This window comes from Oncorhynchus tshawytscha, linkage group LG10, assembly GCF_018296145.1.
Source record: "Oncorhynchus tshawytscha isolate Ot180627B linkage group LG10, Otsh_v2.0, whole genome shotgun sequence".
Taxonomy (NCBI): Eukaryota; Metazoa; Chordata; class Actinopteri; order Salmoniformes; family Salmonidae; genus Oncorhynchus; species Oncorhynchus tshawytscha.
This window is the reverse complement of record NC_056438.1, coordinates 31150597-31177539: the sequence shown is the minus strand read 5'-3', so window position 1 is coordinate 31177539 and position 26943 is coordinate 31150597. Positions and strand designations below refer to the sequence as shown.

The 26943-nt window shown below is 42.0% G+C and overlaps 1 protein-coding gene across 1 annotated transcript in view; it reads right to left on the bottom strand.

Moving 5' to 3' along the window:
- rbpjb (recombination signal binding protein for immunoglobulin kappa J region b) overlaps positions 1 to 26943 on the bottom strand; it is an 83363-nt gene that overhangs the window by 9581 nt on the left and 46839 nt on the right. The window contains exons 2-8 of the mRNA XM_024434952.2: positions 22400 to 22438; positions 7172 to 7267; positions 4794 to 4959; positions 4269 to 4443; positions 1201 to 1338; positions 887 to 999; positions 487 to 627 (exon numbers count right to left, since the gene is read on the bottom strand). Coding sequence (XP_024290720.2) covers positions 487 to 627; positions 887 to 999; positions 1201 to 1338; positions 4269 to 4443; positions 4794 to 4959; positions 7172 to 7267; positions 22400 to 22438 — 868 coding nt within the window. The remainder of the gene's footprint in view (positions 1 to 486; positions 628 to 886; positions 1000 to 1200; positions 1339 to 4268; positions 4444 to 4793; positions 4960 to 7171; positions 7268 to 22399; positions 22439 to 26943) is intronic.

Genomic DNA, 26943 nt, shown 5'->3' with positions numbered 1-26943 from the left:
TATCCTGGGTAAGTTGTTGTCTCTATGGTGATCTCTGATGTAGAGTTAGATTGAGAGAGAACACCTAAGCGAGGGACCTATTACGTGTCACCTTAACATTATATTAACTCAGTTAGAGGATGAGGATCACTCTAAATCGGTCATCTCCCCGAGATGGAATCACAAGGCAATAAAAATCGTAGAAAAACAAAGGCTGTGACCTATTCAAGCAACGGGGACCAGCACAGAGCACCGACAAGCTTTGTCCTCCATTTTCAGGTAGGATCTGACTAACAAATGTTCAATTTGAAGATTGCAAATCTGTCATTATCATAGAAATTAACTAAATGGTCACTATCCAGGAAGACATTTACTAAAAAGGTCATTCTGATTGGTTAACAGCAAGTATGTGGTCAAAATTATGGCGAATGGTAGATATGTAGTTTGAGTAGAATGTTGCGACTAAATTGAATTGGAAGTTGTATTGGGAGGAAGTTTCTCACTCACTTGAAACTGGATGATCCTCTCTTGGGAAAGGCACAGGTACATGCGCTCTGTGTCCTTCAGGTAGAAGGCACACTTGTGGAGCTGGGAGACGGGGTCGTCTGCATCCAGCAGGGCCGTCTGCTTGTCCACTTTGCGGATGATCTGACCCACACAGAGAGGATGGTGTTTAGTTGTCGAGGCAGAAGCTTACAAATCACATCAAGACATTAACTGGCAACTTTAGTTCATGTGCGGGTTGTGTGTGTGTTTGTGTGTGTCAGTAATAATGACAGAAAGAGAGATAATTTGACATGCATAAAGACAAAATATATCAAATACAACAACAACAAAAAAGAGTTATGTGACATGAATTGAAAGAGGTGGGGGGGTGAGAAACCAAAGTAAAAGTGGTGGGTAGTACCAGTCGTGGCAGGGCCATCCCGGTGACAGAGCAGACCAGTTTGACCGTCTGTCCGTAGTGGATATAGCCATCTCTCACAGTGAACTCCTCTCCTTCAGACTCCTCGTCATCCACTGGGAAACACAACCCATGAGATACGGTCACACAACATTTCATTCAGGCTACAGTAAATGTATGTGTGGTTAGTGTGTATATGAGAGAGCGTATAGGATTGATTAAGAATTGACTGTGTGTGTGTGTGTGTGTGTGTGTGTGAGAGAAATGTGAGAATACAGGTACGAGCGCGTGTTTGCGCGCGTGTGTATGAGACTCACACAGGTGGATGTAGAAGGCACCCCATTGCTGGGAGCTGGCATGAAAGTTTCCCCCCTCCACATGTAGGTAGCGCGTGCTGACCGTCTGGGACCGCAACCGGTTGAACAGGGCCACCTTGGTCCCCGATGCAATACACACTGCAGTAGGAGAGACACACAGAGAGAGAGATAAAGAGACCACACTAAAATGGAACAACCCCAAAACATGTCCCCATCACCGCGAAATGAAATGACTGGGCGATAAGAAGTGTGATTAGAGGGCAGAAAACGGCCGCAAAACAAACACTACAGGCATTTGACAATATTGAACATTGGGTCATTTTCATGCCTCGGTTGTCATGTTTTTTTTCTCCTTTTTCTGTTGCGCCCTCTGAAGAGCAATAACGGCATTGTGAAGGGTAGAGATCAGCATTGGTTAGAGTACTTCAAAAGATGCCCCCTTCCTTCCTCCCTTGATGTAATCACTAATGTACAATGAGAAGACAGTGAACGATGTATATTGGAACCCTCAATTTCACCTAACAGAGTCATGTTAGATTAATGGTAACCTCAATGAGGGGAGGAGGGAAGGAAGCCTTTTCAAAGCATTTGAGCAGGGCCTTATGAGTGATATTGACATGTAGATTGTGTTTGTATAGCAGACCTGCGTATTTGATTATTTGTTATTTAAATAAGTATTACCGGCATATGAATATTTTCAAATAATGTTTCCCGAATTTTATATGAAAGTATTTCTAATAATTTCCTATATATAGCCTGCTATTTAAAACTACAGTTGTGGCCAAAAGTTTTGAGAATGACAAATATTAATTTCCAAAGTTTGCTGCTTCAGTGTCTTTAGATATTTTTGTCAAATGTTACTATGGAATACTGACGTATAATTACAAGCATTTCATAAGTATCAAAGGCTTTTATTGACAATTACATGAAGTTGATGCAAAGAGTCAATAGTTGCAGTGCTGACCCTTCTTTTTCAAGACCTCTGCAATCCGCCCTGGCATGCTGTCAATTAACTTCTGGGCCACATCCTGACTGATGGCAGCCCATTCTTGCATAATCAATGCTTGGAGTTTGTCAGAATTTGTGGGTTTTTGTTTGTCCACCCACCTCTTGAGGATTGACCACAAGTTCTCAATGGGATTAAGGTCTGGGGAGTTTCCTGGCCATGTACCAAAATATCGATGTTTTGTTCCCAGAGCCACTTAGTTGTCCCTTTTGCCTTATGACAAGGTGCTCCATCACGCTGGAAAAGGCATTGATCATCACCAAACTGTTCCTGGATGGTTGGGAGAAGTTGCTCTCGGAGGATGTGTTGGTACCATTCTTTATTCATGGCTGTGTTCTTAGGTAAAATTGTGAGTGAGGCCACTCCCTTGGCTGAGAAGCAACCCTACACATGAATGGTCTCAGGATGCTTTACTGTTGGCATGACACAGGACTGATGGTAGTGCTCACCTTGTCTTCTCCAGACAAGCTTTTTTCCGGATGCCCCAAACAATCGGAAAGGGATTCATCAGAGAAAATGACTTTACCCCAGTCCTCAGCAGTCCAATCCCTGTACCTTTTGCAGAATATCAGTCTGTACCTGATGTTTTTCCTGGAGAGAAGTGGCTTCTTTGATGCCCTTCATGACACCAGGCCATCCTACAAAAGTCTTTGCCTCACTGTGCGTGCAGATGCACTCACACCTGCCTGCTGCCATTCCTGAGCGAGCTCTGTACACCACCCTCCTTTTGAAGCTTCCAGTCTGTTATTCAAACTCAATCAGCATGACAGAGTGATCTGTGTTAACGAGAGAATCACTGACATGATGTCAGCTGGTCCTTTTGTGGCAGGGCTGAAATGCAGTGGAAATGTTTTTGGGGGATTCAGTTCATTTGCATGGCAAAGAGGGACTTAATTGCAATTCATCTGATCCCTCTTCATAACATTCTGTAGTCTATGCAAATTGCCATCATACAAACTGAGGCAGCAGACTGTGAAAATTTATATTTGTGTCATTTTCAAAAGTTTTGGCCACGACTGTACAGTGAACAGAAATATAAACGCAAAATGTAAAGTGTTAGTACCATGTTTTATGAGCTAAAATTTTTTTAAATCCAAGAAATGTTTCACACGCTTAAGAAGATTTCAAATTTGTTTGTCCCTGTTCGTGAGCATTTCTCCTTTGCAAAGATAATCCATCCATCTGACAGGTATGGCATATCAATTAGCTGATTAAACAGCATGATCATTACACAACACAATGCCACAGATGTCTCAAGTTTTGAGGGAGTGTGCAATTGGCAAGCTAACTGCAGGAATGTCCACCAGAGCTGATGCCAGATAATTTAATGTTAATTTCTCTACCATAAGCTGTCTCCAACATTGTTTTCGAGAATTTGGCAGTACATCCAACCGGACTCACAACTGCAGACCACGTGTAACCACGCCAGCCCAGGACCTCCACATCTGGCTTCTTCACCTTTGGGATCGTCTGAGTGGGGGTGGGGGGTGGGGGCTGGGGGGGTGCTGAGGAGTATTTCTGTCTGTAATAAAGCACTTTTGTGGGAAGAAAATAATTCTGATTGGCTGGGCCTGCCTCCCCAGTGGGTGGTTCTGGCTGCCAAGTGGGTGGGCCTATTCCCTCCCGGGCCCACCCATGGCTGTACCCCTGCCCAGTCATGTGAAATCCATAGATGAGGGCTTAATTTATTTATCTCAGTTGACTAAATTTCGTATATGAACTGTAACTCAGTAAAATCTTTGAAATTGTTGCAGTTATATTTTTGTTCAGTATATTTTCAAATACTTATTTCTAAAACTTTAAAATTCCAAACAGACCTGGGTTCAAATGCATGAGTATTTCAATATGTGTATTTGATAATACACTTGTCTGTGTTTTTGATTATTTTCAAATAAATGCCAATACTTTCCAAGTGTATTTCCAAATACGTTCTAATATACATGTTTCCAAAGAAATGTCTTTGAAAGTCATTTAAATACTCTAAATAGTATTTGAACCCAGCCCTGGTTCGTAAAGTGTAGTGTGTGTGTGTGCGTCCGCCTGTGTGTTGTGTGTGACTCACGATCTGCATTCTTCAGGGACTGCTTCTTTTTGGAGGGCTTGGAGATTACTTTGATTCTCTTGCTGAGGAAGACGCCAATGTCTGTGCTGTTGCCGTAAAACATCTTGACGGACAGCATGAAGTGCTTTCTCTTGTCGGAGTCTGATATGTACAAGGTTTTGGCTGTGCAATAGTTCTGAGGGGGAGGGATGGAGAGGGAGTAGAAAGATGGGCTTATTTAGGAATGGCAGGCACCGGTTAGTATTTGCTTTGGTGTGTGTGTGTGTGTGTGTGTGTGTGTGTGAGATTAAGCAACGGTTGTCAGATAGTGCTAGGCACTGTTTTGAGCGTGTGTCTATTTGAGTGTGTGTGTGACATAGATACTATTTGTTATTATTATGAAATAATTATAGACAGAAGGTGATAAACAAAGAGTAATAGTGTCGTGTGTGTGTGAGCATGTGAAGGAGGGGGGGGGTGAGAGGTTGAGAGGAAGGAAGTGAGAGTGTAAAAGTGAAGGAAAGAAGTGCGTGTGCTGCACCCTACCTTTCCCTCTAGGTTGAGTTGCTGCATCTCTTGGTCAGAGTTTCCTATCCCTATGAAGGCACAGGGCTGAGACTCCTGCTCCGAGCAGCCGTCTCTCTCCATTTGCTCCTTCTTTTTCTTCCAGCCAGAACCCATCAGGTACACACACGGGGGAGGACAGAAGAACCTGCAGGCACACACGCGCACACAAAACCATCAGTATAATTGAACTACACACCACTGCCCAGGCTTCACACACACACACCAAATTATTAATATGATGACTTTTACGCAGACATAACGGAATAGAACAGCCAAGACATTTTATTCATGTTTCACTTTCTGCCACTAGATGGCGCTGTTGTATCAAAATACAGCGGCAGTCATTGCACTGGGAATAAAGTGTCAGTCGATTTCTTTGCGTGACAGACAACTTGGCAAAATATCTACTTAAATCCTTTAAAACGTTGTTTAATTTAAGGGGGGGGGGGGTGTGAAATGTTTTTACAATAACCCATTTGGCGAGCTGTAATCTGACAAGAACTTGCATTTTAGCCAGTACCTCAGCCTATCAGCAAGACAGGTCAGGAGAAAAATTGAGATGCCAAAAACAACACTTTTACTAGTTTGCTATTGAATTTAATTTATTTTGGGTAACAGACATATACAACAAAATGTACAATATGGACCCAGAGGATATCACTTGAAAGTATTAATTACAGCGCTCGTTTTCAAAGTGGTCCTCGACGGCATCTTATAAAGTCATGTCACTTCAGAAACAAATTATAATAAATTCCCCTATTTTATTTTAAAGAAATCCCCCACACTTAGTTTAGATGACTCTTCAACCAAACCAAAGTGCTTTATTTGAAGGAGCTTGTGAGGAAAAGAGGAAAGTCGGCAGTCTATGTTGCTCTCGATATGACTTTGTCAAATGAGACTGTGTGTCTCGTCTGATGAGGTGAGTGACACATAACACGAGTCTGTGTGAGAGTGATGTCTACTTTCACCTCCTACAACAGAGAAGAGAAAAAAGGAGATGGAGCTTTCGGAGGAAAACCCCTGTGAATACAAGCACGCACGCAAAATACACACACGCAACTCCTTCATGCTCAGAGCTTCTTTGTGTATCAACACACACACTGTGAACACACACAGCTATGCCATGTATTGGACAGGTCTTCCTTATACAGAGGGGGACACACACCCAGCGAGCTGACCCCAAAAATGGGTTTGGTCTGTTGAGAATCAAACCCTAACTCACAAGTGTGTGTGTGTGTGACTATATGATTGTGTGTAACAGTGATCATCCACGCAACACCAGCATACACTTCTCATGTTGGAAGCTGGACCTGTTCCAGTGAGTGAACCACAGGGACTAAACACAGACTAAACAGATGCATTACAGTCGAGTCAAACTGTAGAGAGACTAAGTAAATGACTCCAATAGTTCATGAATAAGTGGTAGATGAGGGGAATGGGGCCTGTATAAAATGTCCTGTATATTAGGCTTTGTGACCGATTATGAAAACTGGAATGACTGGAGGTCTGATGTATCCCTGGGTGCATTGCTACAACGGGTCAGACCCCAAAATGGGCCTCGCTCACATCTCGACCCCGGGGCCCCAGTCAGTGCAACTTTAACCAGAGAGGAGCACGGAGAGTGGAGGAATTCCTCTATTTAATACACACACACACACACACACACACACCTGCTCCTCCTCTCTCGTGCTCCAAACCTCAGAGGTGTCACAGTGTTGGCTGAGAGCTCCTGATTTACTAAGAGATAGTCCTGGTGTAATGGCAGCCAGAGCTCAAACCCTTTCAGTCTGTCTAACTCCCTATATCTATTTATTTACTTCACCCAGGATTACCATATTAAGTACAGCTGAATTACTCTCTACACACACACACACTCCACCATTCTAACCCAACCTACAACGACTAGGCAACATCTTACCCACTTCTCTCAATTCATTACCCTTTACTTACCTCAGTGTGCTCCCCAACCCTTTAACCCTACATGTCTGGGGGGCAAGAATGTGCCCTACCTGCCTAACCTTACCATCCCCTTGCCATCTACACTTTAACCTCTTATTCCCTATGCCCTAACCCCTAACCCTGTGTCTCTATGGCCTTCACCTGAATGTGCCCTGCAGAGAACTTAAATGTTCACTTCCCCGTCTGACCCGCGGTGGGAAATGGAAAGCCGGAGAGGCCAAAACACCAACGTCACACACAGACACATTGGAATGTGGCTTTGCTTTTTTCTCTACTGCCTTTTAGTCCATACTATTAACCCACAAATTAAATTGAAACCGGGAACTCTTAAACATGCCTTTCTAGGTATGGAATGTGTGAGGTATGTGGGAGAGTATGGAAAGCGGTGTGTAGGTTACCTTTTTTCATTGCCATAAGATTTCTGTGCAACTTTTGCATGCAGGATCAGGACAGTTTGGTCACCTCGCTCCTTCAGGTAATTCCGCATCGCTTCCCTGAGAGGAGAAGTGAGAAAAAGAGAGGGGAGGAGAGAGAAAGAGAGGGACGGAAAGAAGGAGAGAGGAGCGAGAGAAAGAGGTTTGTTATTCATCCATTCACATAAAAAGTTAGATGACAGACACGACAAAGATGAAATAGATGAGACTAAAAAACTGGAACAAATGAAAACTCGGGGTCACTAAAACTAACACCTGAAACATAGAGAGGTAGGAACATGAGATGAGGAAGAAAAGCGTACAAGTTCCACTTTGACTAGCCAATTCTCTGGTGTGCTGAAGGATATGTTGCTTACACACACACACACACACACACACACACACTTTGGGCAACAAGCTATGTTCTCTCCAGCTGGGCTGAGTTGGGGGCGGGAGGGGTGAGGCACAGAGGGATAGTGCTTAATGAGGGGGAAGGAGAGGAGAGAGAGAGAGGAAAGAAAGAGAGGAGAGGGAAAAAGAAAAAACACTAAAGCCCTGAGCTCACCACCAAAGAATCCACATCTTGTGTCAAAATGTTGCAAGGTCCGTGCTCCAATTACTTTTGTCAACTAAGCAAAAACATTCTCATGCCGGCCCCCCACACACACACAAAAAAAAACAAGTTCAATATTTTTGGAATGTTAAGTCCTTACGTTAACCCCGCAATCGCAATAATCCACCCCCTGTGTGTGAGAGCTTGCTCAACATAGTGGCAACATTTTGTGACAAGAGTGGGTGTGTGTGTACTAGCTGAGAAGCACACAGCTAAAGAACGGCCCCATTTGCACAGATGTCAGTGACACCTGACATGCCCGGGTGCTCCGTGGGCCCAGAGAGGGACACACACACACACACACATACACACACACTTCTACATTCTGCTCCACTCTGCCACACGCATGGGTTGGACAGGCCTTCACATTTACATTTTTTGGACATTTAGAAGACTCTTATCCAGAGCAACTTACAGTTAGTGCATTCATCTAAAGATAGCTAGTTGGGACAACCACATATCACAGTAAGTACATTCTTTCCCAATAAAGTCAGTGCTAGTAAGGAGGGAAGAAAGTCCATAGCGAGTATTAGCCCTGCCCCTTAATCCCAGTTGATGTGTCAACAATCATCTGCAAGTTATGAGCAGTCAGCAGTTCACACACCAAGTAGGCTACTGGGAAAACAGGCAGCACTTAAAGTAGATGACCCTCGCTAACAAAAAGACAGTACTAGACCACAACAGATTAGGACAAATAATATACTTATCACTACTGGAGATATCAGGAGTCCTCTAGCTACAGAATGAAGCCTTTGTTATGGAAAGCAAAGGGCCCCATTGAGACACAAGAGAGGGAGGGAGCGAAGGAGGGAGGGAGCGAGAGAGCGAGAGCAAGGGGTGGAACCACAGGTTACTGCACTTCACGAACCCATAGTGGAAAGGGCTAGGCCAGAGGGAGAGAGGGATAGAAAGGAGAGAAAGAGGTTCAGAGAGAGAACATAGTCCAAACCAAAGCCAAGTCTAAATCCAGCAGCATTTGATTCAAATTATTTTCCTTTCTTTTAATGAGTTCAAAATGGATACTACTCAGCAGCGCCTATAATCATCTGATGCTATGGTGATCCCCTTCACTGATATTTCTAGACTGGGCATTGGGCGTGCCCTCACACACACGCACATACACACACTTCCTGACCCCTGGCCCACCCTGGAGCCCACAGCCCTGACTGATTACAGAGGAACACGCTCGCTCAGTGCCCCACATGATGATGTCATGCTTACAGTAGGGATGGAACGATTCACGATATATATATATATATTCACTGGCTATGTCATAGCAATTATTTTTAAATAAATATTGATTCGTTACTAGCTCAAACACATTGAATCTGCTAAAAGTACAAACGCATTAGTGTGCGATGGTGATTTCAAATCAAATGTTGGGGGGGACAAAAAGCAAACATTGCCCCTCTTATCTGATAGTGGGATGGTAGATACCACTTTCCCTTATGGCTTAGGACAGATGCCTACATACACCACCCACTCAAGTCAGCTCAGACAAATCCAGCTCAGAGAGGGCCAGCTCATGAGCATACTTTAAATGTAGAGGTCAGTTTCACACTTCTCCACTTAATGGTCCCGGTTAGGATATGTGGAGGGTAGGCTGATCCTGGATCTGTGCCTAAGCGACAAATTCTAGGAGAATAGAGGTATAAAGACTTGAGCGGCCATATCGGTGAAGCCAATTTGCTTGTTGGTCGGATGTGTTTGTACCTAGTACCTTGACTTGCCGGGGCAAGGAGGAAATTAATGTTTCAGATTTCACTTTTGAGGAAGTGTGTGGGTTAAATTGGAATTTTCATGAGGTGTGTGGGTCATGGAGTATGTTGTTGCCACCTCACCAATATGGCTGCTGCCCTGTGAAACTCATGTGACACACAGAGACAGCGAGAGAGAGACAGCGAGAGAGAGACAGAGGAGGGGGGGAAGATAGAGAGATTGCATGTATGCTGACAGAAAACCACTAACACATCCCTGCATCCAAACGTTAAAAAACAGGCTATTTTCTAACACACACAGAAACAGAGAGACAGGGAGAGAGTTAGAGTTAAAGCAAGAAAGGGCCCTGGGTTATTACAAAAACAGATCTTCACAGAGAGATCCTTATTCATTTCGAAGTCTCTTTGCTTGGGAGTAGCATTGGTCAAAAACCAATTAACTGTTTGAATGCATTTCAATCCTGGTTACAAATGGCTGGTCCTATAGATAGAAAGCTGTCCCATGTTTAAAAATGTTCTTGGTTCAGAAGTGGTCCAAGTTCGCAGCAGCCGTCCTGGATGAGGGGTGATGGTTGAGATGTGGTTGCCGTCGTAGGGCGTTCAGTACTCTGTGTGTGGGGTAGGCACCATTCATCTCTCACACTCCTGAAGGGGGCCAGACGGCACAGGGCCAAGTTCACCCAGCGTTCACACACACACACACAATGTTCACCCGCTCTCTCTCTCTTTCTCTCACACACACACTTTCAGTATATTTCCCTGCTCCCCTTTATTGGAGAAATGTTGAGTAGTTAATTACACATCAGCCTCTGTCTGTCTGGGCCATGTTTCCTGAGAAGAGGAGCTAACAGTTGTAAGGAGAAATGAGAGTATCCCGAATACAGAGCGGCCACACTGGCCAGGGTACAGCTCCAACTAAACTTCCTATACACACGCACAAGGTCACACACACAAACACGCGTGATGGACACACACAGAGGAAGAACGAGAGGGGTGGGGGGACTACATGACCTGAGTCATCTGATTTGAGAGAGGAAGTGACAGATATGTGCCCCAGTGAGACACAGTACACACAGGCTACTCACACAGGCTACAGGCTACTCTATAAAACAAACGCAAAAACACACACGCGACGAGAGATGACCAAGACACGCACCACAACAACACACAAACAAAAGAGGCATGCAACAAGACGTGAGGCACGCAACCACACTAGATAGCACGTCAAAAGGAGAACTGAATAGGAGAATACTGGACGGCAAAACTAGGCACGCAATGAAAACAAGGCATGGTGTTTAAACAATCCAACAGTCAGAGACTCATCAAGCAACAGTGAGGAGCTATATGACAGGAACACCAACAAGCAATAGGGATATTACTTTGTGTACCACTGATGGAGAGAGAGGGGGAGCTATACAGATAACACAAAGGGCAAAGTGGGGGTCAGTAATTGTGTGTGTGTGTGTGTGTGTGTGTGTGTGTGTGTGTGTGTGTGTGTGTGTGTGTGTGTGTGTGTGTGTGTGTGTGTGTGTGTGTGTGTGTGTGTGTGTGTGTGTGTGTGTGTGTTGGGTTAAGCCGGGCTACAGCTGCAGCAGGGCAAAGTAGAGCAGACAGGCATCTGTCCAGTACATCTGTCACAGCGTCTCACCCAGACCCCCTGTGGACCTGCAGCTAGGGGAGAGGCACGCTTACACACACACACACACACATAGCTCAATTTAGAGTATTAGACCCCCATTAGTGCGCACCCCTTTGGATCACAAAGGGGACATTACGCGCGTTCTCAACCCAGGAGCTTGGGTTAAATGAAAACATTGACAGTTTCTCACTTCAGTCTGCATATCCCCTTCTATTGATTTTAAGACACTGTGTGCTGAGAATAGGCTGTTAAAGAATTTTAATTCCCCCCCCGATGTGAACTTCATTTGTGATGATGTCAATTAAAATCACAACAAATAAATGTTTAGAAATCCCCCGAACAGGCTAGGTGAAAAAGCTATCGATTTGCCCTTGATCAAGGCACTAAACCCTAATTGCCCCTGGATGAGAGTGTCTGCTAAATGACTAAAATGTAAAATATAATAAATGATCCCTACATTCATATAGCCTACTTGTAAGTCTAAGATGGATTCATATCTTACAGCATTTATATCACAGCTTCTGATTTTCAGAATGAGCCCAACTGTCGAAGGCATTTCCCCCGAAACATAAGAGACCGAGTCTCTTCTCCAAAGCAACTAAACCAGGCAGCTTTTCCAGCTGTGTACTGCCTTGTATTTTCCATCTGAACAGCTGGACAGCCTGGCTGACAGTGGGGCCCTAAAGGACCCAAAACGTAGCTGTCCTTAGCAGCTCGTGGAGGACCCGGGCTTTTAGCTGTCCCCGTCACTGCCAAACTAAAAATCAACAGGGCCACACTCGGGGTTAACTGCAACACAACCTCGGCTACACAAACACTCTGTAATAACCAACGTCTTTCTGCGTGTTCCCGATCGTCAGTAACATGTGTTTTGTGCATGTCATTTTTATCTGGGCACTCATAAGGCCTGGACAAATGGAGAGGCCAATGAAATCCAGGGGACTGGCAGCACATGAATGGAGAGGGAAAGAGATCAAAAAGGTAGAGGCCGGGGCCCTCTCCAATATGACGCTTGTGTGTTCCAGTGAATGCACAACCCCTCATTTCCCCCTTGATCTGGCACGCGTAAACAAACATTTTTTTTTTTTAAACTCACGTGCTCTTCAGGGAGCTCCGAAGGCTCAGCAATAGAGACAGTCAGGAATGGGAAGGTGCACACACACACACGCACACACCCCCTCCCTAAAACCATGAGCTGGAGAGGGTGGTCATGGTCAGGCAATCCTCCACTCTCTCTGCAGGCTGGCTGACCAACAGAGCAAAAGGACCATTGGACTGAACCCCTGCTGTGACCTCAGTATCCTGTCCTCAACCCTTTATTTTCATACACGCTAACTAGCCTGACCGCTACAGACATCCAAGAGAGGGATGGAAAACAGCTCACTTTAACAACATCCCATCCCTAATCATTACCATGCATGACAACCCCTGTTGAACTGTGAGCAGTCTATGCAGTCAATAAAAACAATTACACCGAAATGTGTCTGATATGTTCTTTTAAACATCAAATCTTTGATTTCATTCAAGACTTGTTACTTTTATCTCAGTGAAGAAATGATAAGCTTAGATGGTTCTCATTACTATTATGATAGTTAGTATTATAGTGGCAATTCCACAGCAACGGCATTACGCTGAGACTCAGATTGCTTACTTTAAAATGTATGCCAAACAAATACCATTTGTTTTTCAAAGTTTAACAAGTCAACTTTACACTGAAAATTTCACAAAAACACATCTACTGGAAGAACTGTGAAGATCCAAAGTTTTGGAAACAGAATTAGAGTCAAATATATTTTCAAAAATTATGCAACCACGTTTTCCAAAAAACTTTGGGTGTCAAATTCGGTGTCAGCTATCACGACACCTTGAGTTTGAAAAAAAAACATCGATTTTGGTTATTGTATTGAACCAACAAAATTACATCATGGGTACCTGATATGTAATTGTCTTCATGTTGATGCATCCTCAGAGCAAGTAGGACCGAAAGCTCAAGTCACTTGTCCCGTCCCCCCATAGAGAATCAGACCAACATGGCTATACTCTGCCTATTATCTTCATTGCATATTCAAGCCTGTCTTGAAACACAAGTTCTCTTGGGGGATGGTTGGCCACCCTTTGTAGACTTTAAAATAGTGCAACACTACAATTACAACCAAAACCTTTGTCTTTATAAAATAATTCCTTAATTCAATGAATCAGGGATCAAACGGATAAAGTAGGCTACTTCAAAGGAAGGTAACTAACAACGTGTTTATCTATAACCTTGTAAGGCTAAAATATTCAAGTTTCAGGGGAGATTTATTGACAGCATGTGTGTTATTTATCAATTAGACTAAGAATATTTTTTTACGTTGCAGTGCCTTACCCTACTGCGCCACCTGAGAGACCAATAACACTATTTGAAGAGTCAAATAAGCTTGTTGAACAATCAGGACCGGAATATGACTGCACGCCACATAATAATTTAACACGTTCATACATTTTTTACATAGTTAATTACACAATCACTCATATTTCATGTCACAAAGATTCATCGATACGTATGCTATAATGCCAGTAAAGTTGTCTCGCGCCCCTACAGTGCTGGTCATAAAAAATTGTTAGCTAGCTCATGGATGCAAACAATGTTCTTCCCCAAAAACATAGCAAAACGACAATCGGTTTCAGTAACTATAGTTAGCTAGAAAACTATATAGCTAGGTGTCATCATATAAAATAACCCTAATTTATAAGACAGTTCTTATTTGATTAATGGTGGTCGGACCCATCTATGTGAAGCTCGCCAAAATAAAGATTAGCCACAATAGTGGACTTGGCGGTTAGCCTTCAAAATAAAAGTATGTCAGTGACAGTGATGCAAACCTATGCAAATAGTATAATTATGCCATAATCATGCTAAACGAGGTTGGAATGTTATATAAAAATCAACAAAAGACAATTTGTTAATTTGACACATTTTTTAAAATCACACTGGATGTATTATACTTTAGAATTGCATTGGGGGCATACTTATTTCACTGTACAGCCTTACCTATGGATTGTGGATCAATGACATGGAGTATCAGTCTACTCAGTGACACCCAGAGAACATTAGCATTGTAGCTCTTATTGCGGGACTCTGAAACAACTGTGAATTGAGCCACATTTAATGTCAAACGATGTATAGTGTATTGAACACTATTCCAGAGGAAAAACAATACTGCGTGGATGATTGAGTCTGATAACTCTGAGGAGGACGTTGCGAAAAAATATCAAGGCGGATTGAGTAGACTGTAACCCCATTTCATTGATCCCCAATCCTGGTAAAGCTGTACACTGCAATGTGAATGTCAATACACAACAGTCCCGCGATAAAGAGCTACACAAATGTGTTCTGTGGGTGTCACCGAGTAGACTGATACCCCCATTTCATTGCTTCACATTCCAACCTTGTTTAACATTATCTAGTCTAAATATGGCATGATTCCATCAATTGTAACATTCTGCATAACTGTCAAATAGGTCCTTTATTTTGAAGGAACACTGCAAATTCCACTATTGTGACGAATCCTTTTTGTGGCTAGCTTCACAACACATAACCCGGTCCATAACCCAGCTTCACTAGCCAGATGAAGCTAGCTGGCGGCTTATAACGTTAACTTTGGGCAACAGGGTTAACTTCGTAAGGTATAGGGGGCAGCATTTTCACTTTTGGATAAATAGCGTGCCCAATTTCAACTTCCTGCTACTCATGCCAAGATTATAAGATATGCATATTATTAGTACATTTGGATAGAAAACACTCTGAAGTTTCTAAAACTGATTGAATCATGTTTGTGAGTATAACAGAACTTATGTAGCAGGCAAAACCCCGAGAACGAACCGTTCAGATTTTTTTTTTTTTTCGGGGGGGGTCTCTGTCTGTTCAGTGAGTTCTCATTGGGAAAGGATATTTCTTCGGAACTTGTTTTCAGTTCCTACCGCTTCCACTGGATGTCACCAGTCTTTGGAATTTGGTTGAGGTTATTCCTTTGTGCAATGAAGAAGTAAGGCGATCTAGGACCTGCGTAACACTGTTGAGAGTTGCGCAAGACTTGAAAAGTAGCTTGGTTTGTTGTCTCCCTGTATTGAACACAGATAGACCAGTCTTCAATTTGATCGATTTTTAACGTTTAAAAATACCTCAAGTTGAATTACAAAAGTAGTTTGAAATGTTTTGGCAAAGTTTACAGGCAACTTTTTAAATATTTTGTAGCGACGTTGCGCAATTTGGAAGCTGTTTTTTTTCTGGATCAAACGCGCCAAATAAATTGACATTTTGGATATATAGGGACGGAATTAATCGAAAAAAAGGACCAATTGTGATGTTTATGGGACATATTGGACTGCCAACAAAAGGACCTCGTCAAAGGGAAGGCATTTTTAAAATTTTATTTCTGCGTTTTGTGTAGCGCCTGCAGGGTTGAAATATGCTACCCTCTGTTTACTGTTGTGCTATCATCAGATAATAGCTTCTTATGCTTTCGCCATAAAGCCTTTTTAAAATCTGACATGTTGGCTAGATTCACAACTAGTGTAGCTTTAATATAGTATCTTACATGTGTGATTTAATGAAAGTTCGATTTTTATATAATTTTATTTGAATTTGCCGCGCTGCATTTTCCGTGGCTTTTGGCCAAGTGGGACGCAAGCGTCCCCTATACCATAAGAAGTTAAGTAACTGGCTAGCTATTTATTTTCATGAACTGAAGTTCAACTTCAATAGGTTAACAACAAGTGGCTACCTAGATAATACTTACTCACACCCCATAATGTCAAAGTGGAATTACGTTTTTTCTAAATCTTTACAAATTAATTAAAAATCAAAAGCTGAAATGTATTGAGTCAATAAGTATTCAACTCCTTGATTATGTATTGCAAGCTTAAATATGTTCAGGAGTAAACATTTGCACACAGAATCACTGTGTGCGATAATAGTGTTCAACCTGATTTTTGAATGACAACCTCATCTCTGCACTGTACACATACAACTTTCTGTAAGGTCCTTCAGTCGAGAAGTGAATTTCAAACAGATTCAACCACAAAGACCACAGATGTTTTCTAATGCCTCGCAAAGAAGGGCACCTATTCGTCAATAGTTAAACATTTAAAAATCAGACATTAACTATCCCTTTGAGCATGGTGAAGTTATCAAGTACACTTTGGATGGTGTATCAATACACCCAGTTACTACAAAGATACATGCGTACTTCCTAACGCAGTTGCCAGAGTGGAAGGAAACCGCTCAGGGATTTAACCATGATGTCAATGGTTACCTTAAAACGGTTATAAAGTTGTTTGGCTGTGATAGGAGAAAACTGACGTTGGCTCAACCACATTGTAGTTAATCCACAATACTAACCTAATTGACAGAGTGAAAAGAAGGCAGCCTATACGGAATAAAAAAAATCTAAAACATGCATCCTGTTTGCAACAAGGCAGTAAAGTAATACTGCAAAACATGTGGCAAAGCAATTACATTTTTGTCCTGACTACATAGCGTTATGTTTGTGGCCTATTACTCTCTATATTTTTAAGCATAGTGGTGGCTGCATCATGTTATGGTTATGCTTGTAATTGTTAAGGGCTGTTTTCAGGATAAAAAAATTTACAGAATGGAGCTAAGCATAGGCAAAAACATCCCACTAGACACTGGGACATGAACTCGCCTTTCAGCAGGACAATAACCCAAAACACAAGGCAAATTGTTGGGCAATTGTTGTATAATCCAGGTGTGAAAGCTTTTAGAGACTTACCCAGAAAAACTCACAGCTGTAAAACGTGCTTCTACAAAGAACTGACTCAGGGGTGTGAATACCTATGTAAATTTGATATTTCTGTATTTTATTTTCAATGAATGTGCAAAAATGTCCAAAAACACGTTTTGTCATTGTGTGTAGATGGGTGAGTTTTTTTTAAATATTTTTTTTGATCCATTTTGAATTCATGCTGTAACAACAAAATGTGGAATACTGTAAGTCAAAGGGTATGAATACTTTCTGAAGGCACTGTACCAACCTCAATTACCTCGTACCCCTGCACATCGACTCAGTACTGGTTGCCCTTTGTATATAGCCAAGTTGTTACTCAATGTGCATCTGTTATTACTTTTATGCATTTTACTTTCTTTCTCTCTGCATTGTTGGGAAGAGCCCGTAAGGAAACTATCCACTGTTAGTCACACATGTTGTTTCTGAAGCACGTGACGAATAAAATGTGATTTGATTTAGAGTGGAGTCTACAGCATTTGACACACATTTTAACTGACTTCATGGAGAGGCTTCTTGGAGTTTCCAGAACACCCCTTGCCTGGTTCCACTCTTACATATCTGACAGACTACAGTTTGTCTCCCTTGGCAAATGCAGGTCTGCCCCTGCATCACAAGCTGTCCCACAAGGTGCAGTGTTAGGACCATTATTGTTAAGTATTTACATGCTACCTCTTGTTCAGATCACCCATTAATTTGGACTCAGATTTCACACAAATCTACACAAAACCCAACTCCACCTCTGTTGACTGTCTCCGTGAAGTGGAAACGTGGATGAGCAATAACTTTGTAAAACTAAACGACGACAAAACAGAGATAATGCTTATAGGTCCGAACTCCCTCATCAACTGGGTCAACTCAACATGACAATCGATGGCTGCACCATCCACTCCAACTGTGTTTTCCACTAGTGCCGGCTGTCGGCTATACAGCCGGTTACATACTCATGTTCAGGTAATTTTTTTCACTTAAAATAACTACGCTACTTTTTTTATAATTCGCAAGTCAGAAAAAAGTCAGCCGAGCCCTGTCCCGTTAAAATGAACGATATGCATCTTCTAGTGATCTATTTATAGGACTTTGACGTCAGTCAAAGTGAAAACTGACAGGGAAACACTGCTGGTTTGACCTACTGCTGTCTGTCCCGCCTCCCGGTACCTGGGTGTGTGTATTGTTTACATGGAGGGAGAAAGCATGATGCTACTTCATCGTTTATATGAGTCAATTTGTACATCCCATATATATTTTCTTTCGCATGTTTCATATGAAGCCACAAAGTGCTGGCGCATTGGATTACTGTGATTTGATTGATGAACAGCAAGCTGGACTAGTTTATAAATGGTGTCAAACTGACTGAATAAAGTCGATCTCATACATCCTTGCCATTCACAAATCATAAAACATAGTTATATGTCCATGGTATCGCATCGGGACAAGTAAACTAAAGATCTTGTTTGTATTTCCGATAAAAAGTACATCAGGTCTTGGCAAAGTGAGTGACTCATCATTCATTTGGCTAACTAATGTGCATACTGGTAGGCTTATTGGCAATTACTGCAGATAAAATATAAAAACATTCAACGAAGATGGTGAATCCTCCTCACTGCAGGAACAATATGTTGGCTAGTAGAGCGATAGCCTCTCTCTGGTCCAAAATATGACAAAAGAAAACAGATTGAAAAGTTATAGAAGCTAATGATATTTACACTACATGAACACAAGTATGTGGACACATGCTAGTGGTACATCTCATTCCAAAATCATGGGCATTAAAAAGGAGTTGGTCCATCATTTGCTGCAACAACAAGCTCCATTCTTCTGGGAAGGCTTTCCACTAGATGATGGAACATTGCTGCCGGGACTTGTTTCCATTCAGCCACAAGAGCATTAGTGAGGTCGGGCTCTGATGTTGGGCGAGTAGGCCTGGCTCGCAGTCGGTGTTCCAATTCATCCCAAAATGGTTCGATGGGGTTGAGGTCAGGCCTCTGTGCAGGACAGACAAGTTCTTCCACACTGATCTCGACAAACCATTTCTGTATGGATCTTGCTTTGTAAAGGGCCTTCCCCAAACTGTAGCCACAATGTTGGATGCACAGAATCGTCTAGAATTTCATTGATGCTGTAGTGTTACGATCTCCCTTCACTTGATCTAAGAGGCCTAGACCGAACCATGAAAAACAGCCCCACACCATTATCCCTCCTCCACCAAACTTCACAGTTGGCACAATGCACTTGGGCAGGTAGCTTTCTCCTGGAATCCGCCAAACCCAACTTTGTCCGTCGGACTGCCAGATGGTGAAGCATGATTCATCACTCCAGAGAACGCATATCCACTGCTCCAGAGTCCAATGGCTGCGAACTTTACACCACTTCAACCGACGTTTGGCATTGCGCATGGTTATCTTAGACTTGTGTGTGGCTGCTCGGCCATGAAAACCTATTTCACAAAGCTCCAGACAAACAGTTAATGTGCTGACGTTGCTTCCAGAGGCAATTTGGAACTCGGTAGTGAGTTTTACAACGAAGGACAGATTATTTTTACGCGCTACGTGGTTCAGTCCTCAGCTGTTCGCAGCTGAGTCGTTGTTGTTCCTAGACGTTTCCACTTCACAATAACAGCACTTACAGTTGACCAGGGCAGTTCTAGCAGGACAGAAATTTGATGAACTGACTTGTTGGAAAAATGGCATGCTATGACGATGTCATGTTGAAAGTCAATGATCTCTTTCATGATAAACATGTTTTTTAAAATGTATTTTTATGACATACTGCAATTCACAAAGCGAGTTGCCAACTGATGTCGTTCTCTCTCTTCTCTTAACACGTATGGACACAGAACTTAATTGAGCATCTGTTCTGTTCATAATTTTTTTTTTTTAAATATCCCAATTATCATAGAGTTCGGTACAAGAGTACAGTATAATACAGTAAAGTCTACTTTACTTTACAATGCAATTATTATTTTTTACTTTATTGTACTTTACTGTGTTTTAGGGAAGGGGGTTTGAAATAATTTCCCTATTTGAATAGTATCATACATGTGTCAGCTATCAAGATAATTTAAATACATGTTTATTTATTTTTGTACTTATGTTTTTAACCTGAGCATTGCTGCGTGAGGGAGGGTCTGGCGCTCTATTGCTGCCACTGCAGAGGAGGCAGTGTTGGGAGCAAGCAGACCGAGTGAGAGACAGAGATGCCAAGGCAACTAGGCTACAGCCAAAAGTAGCTAACTTGTAGTAGCCCACAATGATTATGTTTATATGCACACTAATAATTAGATTTGATAGATAACATTATGGCAGAAGGCTGAGTATAGCATTAGTCATGTAAATATCTTACTCTGCCTATCTTAATTGGTCTATGGCCATTATTGAATTATGCATATGCCAATTAAAACACCTGCTTTTCTGAATAATCTTTCAAATTATTAGAACATGTAAACAGCTTAATCGGTTAGCATAAGCTTCCCTCATGTGCAAGTGAAGTGAGTTCCGAAAAACTAAAAGTATCCATCTTATAGTTTTCACATACAAACTTAATATACATCTCAACTCAGAATCAAATAGTCTTCGCAAAAATAATTTCGGATGTGTCCATGTCAACAGGATTATTAGGGATATTGTTCTTCTTGCATAGAGTGTAAACGTTTGAAACAAACTATTATATTAACTTCACTATCCAGAATAATCGCATTATTGTGTGCATGCAACATGTTCCTGTTTCTCACCCAACCCCAGTCAGATAAAACAACCGCCTACCTGTTGGTTGCTCGTTGTATCCTACTCATTCTTATTTTGCTAACTTTTAATTTTGTACATTTTATTCCATCTTGCGTTGCATTAGTGAACTCTCACTCGACTTACTACACATTGAGCCTCATTGCCTCTTATTGGCTAACATAAAGAACAAGCTACACACGTGATGGCTACTTTTTTTTTTAGGCGCACCGCGCACGTCATGAATATTACATTAAAAAGTTGGTTGTTTTATTAAAATAATTTGAAATGTCATGGCATATTTTTATATGTAACAACTTCACATGGATATTTTAAATTAATTTAGAAAAAGCATGTGTTAAAATAGGCCTATATTTTTATTTGAATACTAATGTCCGTTCGGATATTTGAATAACACATCCCTACAGTGCTTCACTGTTCTGTTCTGTCCAAACTTGTAAAACATAGACGTCTATTATTGGTTCAGATTTGGTCCGGTCACCAATCGTGAACGTCTATGTTTTGACCAATTCAAGGCCGGTCCGGACCAAAGATCTACATCTATGGACGTTGAAATCTAGGCTAGGGCGGACTGCCCCCAAATTTCAACTACTTTTCAACGTCTGGTGTCAGTCGGTGCGAAGATACTGATTACAGTAAATGGAAAGAGAGGGGGCTAAATGGGTAGCTGTCAGTAAGAGCCGGGAGAGGTAATATTAACGAGAGAGAGGTAATATTAACGAGAGAGAGAGAGGTAATATTAACGAGAGAGAGGTAATATTAACGAGAGAGAGGTAATATTAACGAGAGAGAGAGGTAATATTAACGAGAGAGGTAATATTAACGAGAGAGAGAGGTAATATTAACGAGAGAGAGAGGTAATATTAACGAGAGAGAGAGAGAGAGAGAGAGAGAGAGAATGTTCAGACTGTTTAAACACTCTCACTTTGACCACTAGACATGAGAAATGAAATAATAAAACAGTATGCCAGTAGAAGGGAGGACAGTAGCAGGTGACCTAACTGTGGTGTGTGACTACTATGATTTCCCATTGTAACCAATTCAATTACAGTAATTCTGTTACTGATGTTTTGGTAATTCCACTACCGATTTGGTAACAGAATGACGAGATTGAATCACTTAATAATTCATAAACATAAATGTATATCAGTAGAAACACTATAACTAATTGGTAGGTCTACCTTTAGTTGTTACTTCTGTGAACTTTCATTATCCTGTCTCTTCATGAGGGAGAGAAATTAGAAAATATCTTACAAGACATGTTGGTTTTTGGTAACAGAATTACAAGGCAATGGGTTTTTTTAACTCACAGAAGCCAAATCCTTTCTCGAAAACTAAATATAAGTGTTGATATTGGCACGGGTCTTTACTTCAAAATGATTGTGTTTTGATGCATTTCTAATACCTTAAGACTTTTCTGGTAGATGTTTTCTAAGATCCCTTTCCCACCTGTTTGAACGGAAATCATGCCTAATTTCTAAGATGGGAAAATGGTTGAAAAATGTATATATGCCTTCATATACACTTCATATTACCTTTCATTTGACACCCAATTCGATATGCTCCTATGAACTTCATGTTTGTGCTCAAGGGTCCTTTTACATGGAAATGATCCATAGCTCATAGGCCAAGCTCATAGTAATGAATTATCTGAAGACGGGAAATGGAGGTGGGGAGTGTGTGTGAAGTGTGTGTATGAGTAGGTGCGCTCACTCACCTTGTTAAGCGCTGTGGTTGAGGGCGCTCCTCAAACTTCCTGCAAGCAGAGAAAAGAGAGAACTAAGTAAGCCACTTATCAACCGCTAAACACACACAGCATAAAACATTCGCACACAAACACACACAGTTTTAGTGTTGTCACAATACCAAAATGTTACTAACGATACAATACCAGGCCAAGTACAGTCTCATGATATCGAGTAGTTTCACGATGCCACGGCGGGGAGGGGGAAAAAAATCAGTGGCCTGGTGTCCTATTCGTCCGGTTCCCCGGACGCTTGTTCCTGTTTTCTGTGCTACGCAAAACCCTCTCACTGAAATACACACTTCTACTCAATACAACACATTGAATTTTACTTCAAACTGTTCAGTGTATACTGTCATAGAACACTAGAGAGGAGTATTTTGGTTGTCATTTTTGTTTTTATCTGATTGGGTTCCAGGGCCCACCCCTGGAACGACGTTGTCTGTTATCAAACTAATAATTATCCAGGATTACTTTATAATGGCCCTCAACATGGTTTGTGAAATGATATAAAAAGGAATCTCTGGTAATATGGGTCATATTTTCTTAACTATTTAGGCTAGAGACGAGATGCTTTCTTTGCTGTAAAGCATGCATGTCTATTTTCTCTTTCTGACACTCAGAGGCTGTATGACAGTGAACTTGAAAAAAAGTATTCTCAAACTGGCCTGTGCTCTTGGTTATAACAGGCTCCAATGGAACAAATGTATAAATCTAACAGAAGACTCATCAGGGTCTGCACCCCCCCTCGCCATCATTGCTAAATTCTATATTTTTTTTAACTGATGGAGGAATAGTTTCGCATGAAGAGCGGACGGAAAGAAGCAGGTGAGTGAGGCCTGGTAAGGGATGCGGCTGGCTGATTACAGCTGCCACACGTGATATGCATATGCGCATGAACGTGAAGTGGATTTTAAAGGACCTGCACATACAGGATTGCTGTTGCTTAAATTCAAATTGTGAACCAAACTGGCCTTTATTTGGTACGAGTCAGCAGGATCTTTACATCAGTAGGACTGAAAATGTTGGTAGCATCATATGAAACGGTACTACGGTTTTCTAAAATGTTGGTATCATAAGTATCAAGTTTTGGTACCGGGATATTACCGGGGAAACCGGTATACCGTGCAACAATACACAGTCTACACATAAACAAAGAGACACATGTCTCAGGTAGGAGATGAGAAAGAACACCTGGTTACACACACACACACACACAGAGAGAGAGAGAGAGGCTGAGTGTTTGAGGCAGCTGCTGTCCTAGTGGCCTTGGCAGTGTGAGACCATGTGACACAGTGTCCAAACACAGGCAGGTGGCGAGGAGGGACGCCTTATCACCAGAGAGAGAAAGACAGAGTCGCTAAATCAGGCGTTTCAACTCATTCACAGCTCACACCAAGGCCTATTCATACAACTCCCCATCCACCACGTAGCCTAGCTACAAACAAAACCTGTTATTTGTCATGAAAACAGTATCCTCGTGCCAGCACATGGGCCTAGTCATATCTGAAAACATAAGACGCAAAACATTTGACGTAAGTCATCTCTGAAAACCACCTTTTATGAGTGACGGCACAGCTATAGTCATACCGGCAAAAGAGACCCATTTCCTTCACAACAAATGACATCACGGAAAACACAACATCAAATTCCCACCAAGACCCCTTTTTTCTTGTCAGGCTACTGGGCGTCACAGGGGGGAAACTTGCAGTAAAAAGAAGTGTTAGTGGTGTGATGCTCTAACCTGCACTCCAAGGACAACTTGTTCCCCAGAGCTAAACACACCCCACAGACAGACAGACAGGCAACCTTGAAGCATGGAGAAGCGCGTGCACAAACGTGTACACACACACACACAGTGGCAGGCCCAGGGGGAGTTGGGATGGGAGCAGCGAGGAGGCTAAAATAGAAAAATCAATGCTTACAGAGCTCCCCCTTCCATCTCTCTCTCCTCCGCATACTGTAAGACCCTGCTCTGGGGCTGGTCTTAACACACTGGCTGCTTGAGAAACACACTCACGCTGTGTGAGTGTGTGTTTTGGGCTTCCTGAGGTGTGAGAGGATGTCACAGTCATGCTTTGGGTGGAGTATTTGATTTGACATATACACAGCTTTCACCTCAAACACAATATTTGCTCACTTGCTCTCTCAGACACACACAGTGAGAGGTGTCAATTTTGGTACTTGGTTGTTTGATATCATAGGCTCTGTGTTATGCAAGGCACAACCTTAGCACATCAGTGCACCAACGCCAGTTTCTGACTGCTACATGCATACAGAAAGAGTAAAACAACTTTTTCATTTTAAGAGAGGAGAGAGAAATAGGGAGAAGAGTGAAAACTTGACAGAGAAAAAGTACAGAAAGCTGGAGGGAGGGAGGAAGGTAGAGGGGGAAAGGGATCCAGTGAAAGTAGCTAAAGGAGGAGGCGGATAAAGGGAGGGAGTGACACGAGAAAGAGAGATGGAGCGAGAGAGGGGGGATTGTGTAAGTGGAATAATTATAGAGGAGGCAGATCAATAAGGTTCCCACAGTGAAACACTGAGGCCTCACTGGGTAATGGATTCCAGGCAGGCAGCTCTCTTCCCCTCCTCAATCCTCTCCTTCTTTCCTTTCTCCTCCCCTCAGTCCTGGGATCACACTGTCTTACCATCCGAAAGAGAAGGGAGGTAAGAGAGGGAGGGGGGAACACATTCTATACAGACTATATACACTGAGTGTACAAAACATGCTTTTTTCCATGACAGACTGACCAGGTGAAAGCTATGATCCCTTATTGATGTCACCTGTTAAATCCACGTCATTCACTGTAGAAGGAAGGAGACAGGCTAAAGAAGGATTTTAAAACCTTGAGACAACTGAGACATTGATTGTGCCTGTGTGTCATTCAGAGAGTGAATGGACAAGAGAAAAGAATGAAGTGCCTTTGAACGGTGTAAGGTAGTAGGTGCCAGGCGCACCGGTTTGAGTGCGTCAAGAACTGCAACGCTGCTGGGTTTTTCACACGCAACAGTTTCCCTTGTGCATCAAGAATGGCCCACCACACAAAGAATATCCAGCCAACTTGACACAACTGTGGGAAGGATTGGAGTCAACATGTGCCAGCATCACTGTGGAACACTTTCAACACCTTGTAGAGTCCATGCCCCTACGAATTAAGGCTGTTCTGAGGGCAAAAGGTGGTGCAACTCAATATTTGGAAGTTGTTCCCAATGTTTTATACACTCAGTGTATAAAAGGGAGGAGATATTTGCAAGAGAGGTATTTGAAAGGAGAGAGAAGAAAGGAGTTAGATAGACAGAAAACAAGCAGGAGAGGGATAGAAAAGGAGAAAGAACCTGGCAAAGACCCGCTGCTGGCTTGGTTAATAACATGGTCAAAACACTAAGGCCAGACTGTGCTACAATCATCAACACAAAAACACTACATATCACCATATACCATCATGCTCAGGCCAGCTACTGGTGTTAGCACTGTAGATATCACACACACACTTTCCAACAAGGGTAAGTCAATATCAGGCAATGAGATTATATAACTTCATAATAAAGTGCTAGGATAGTTTTGAGAGTATGAATCTATTGTCAACTTCTGAAGTACAAAATTGATTTGAAAAACACAAGGGAAACACTTAGTCAAAAAGGCACAGAAAAAGTGAATATCAAACGTGGAAGAGATTTCAGATTTGTTTTAGAGGCATCATTACAGACCCTGGTTCGATTACGGGCTGTTTCACAAACCGGCCATGATCGGGAGTCCCAAAGGGTGGCACACAATTGGCCCAGCAATGTCCAGATTAGGGGAGGGTTTGACCGGAGTTGGTCGTCATTGTAAAATAAGAATTTGTTCTTAACTGACTTGCCTAGTTAAGTAAAGGTTAAATAAAACATAAAAAGGTGTGTCTAAGGAGTGGAGTGGCAAAAGAGATATCTACTTTTCAATTCACATTACATCCCTGCCCGTTGTAGCTGGCAACGCGACATTATTGGTCTGCAGCTAAAATTGACTGTAAATATTACAGTAGCCACAAAGCAGTAAGTACAAACGATTTAACAATCCAAGCAACCTTTCTTCTGAAACATGTTACACTCTTGAATAATGCAACAATCCACCAGCATTGTAGACAATTAAAGGATTCATTCTCTCTTCTGTACACATTAAATTAGCTGACAATACACAGCTAACTCCTACTTGCTAGCTAGCTAAGAACATGCTTCATGATCAAGTATTGTTACTTAACAGATCAATAATGAATGTTTACACCTCCCATAAAAGTACAGTAACATTACCATACAGTGTCATTCATATTATAAAATAGGCTACAGAGCTAACTAAACGAAATAAACGTGCTGGCTGTAGCTGAATGCTGACGCTTAGCTGAACCACAGCGAGATAGGAGCTCATACGCTTACACTAGCTACCATATTTAAGTGACCTTCTAATAAACCAGGATTAATATTTATAAATATCAAGGAAGTCATAATACGAGGTAAAAGCAAATTGTGACTGAAAACTTTGA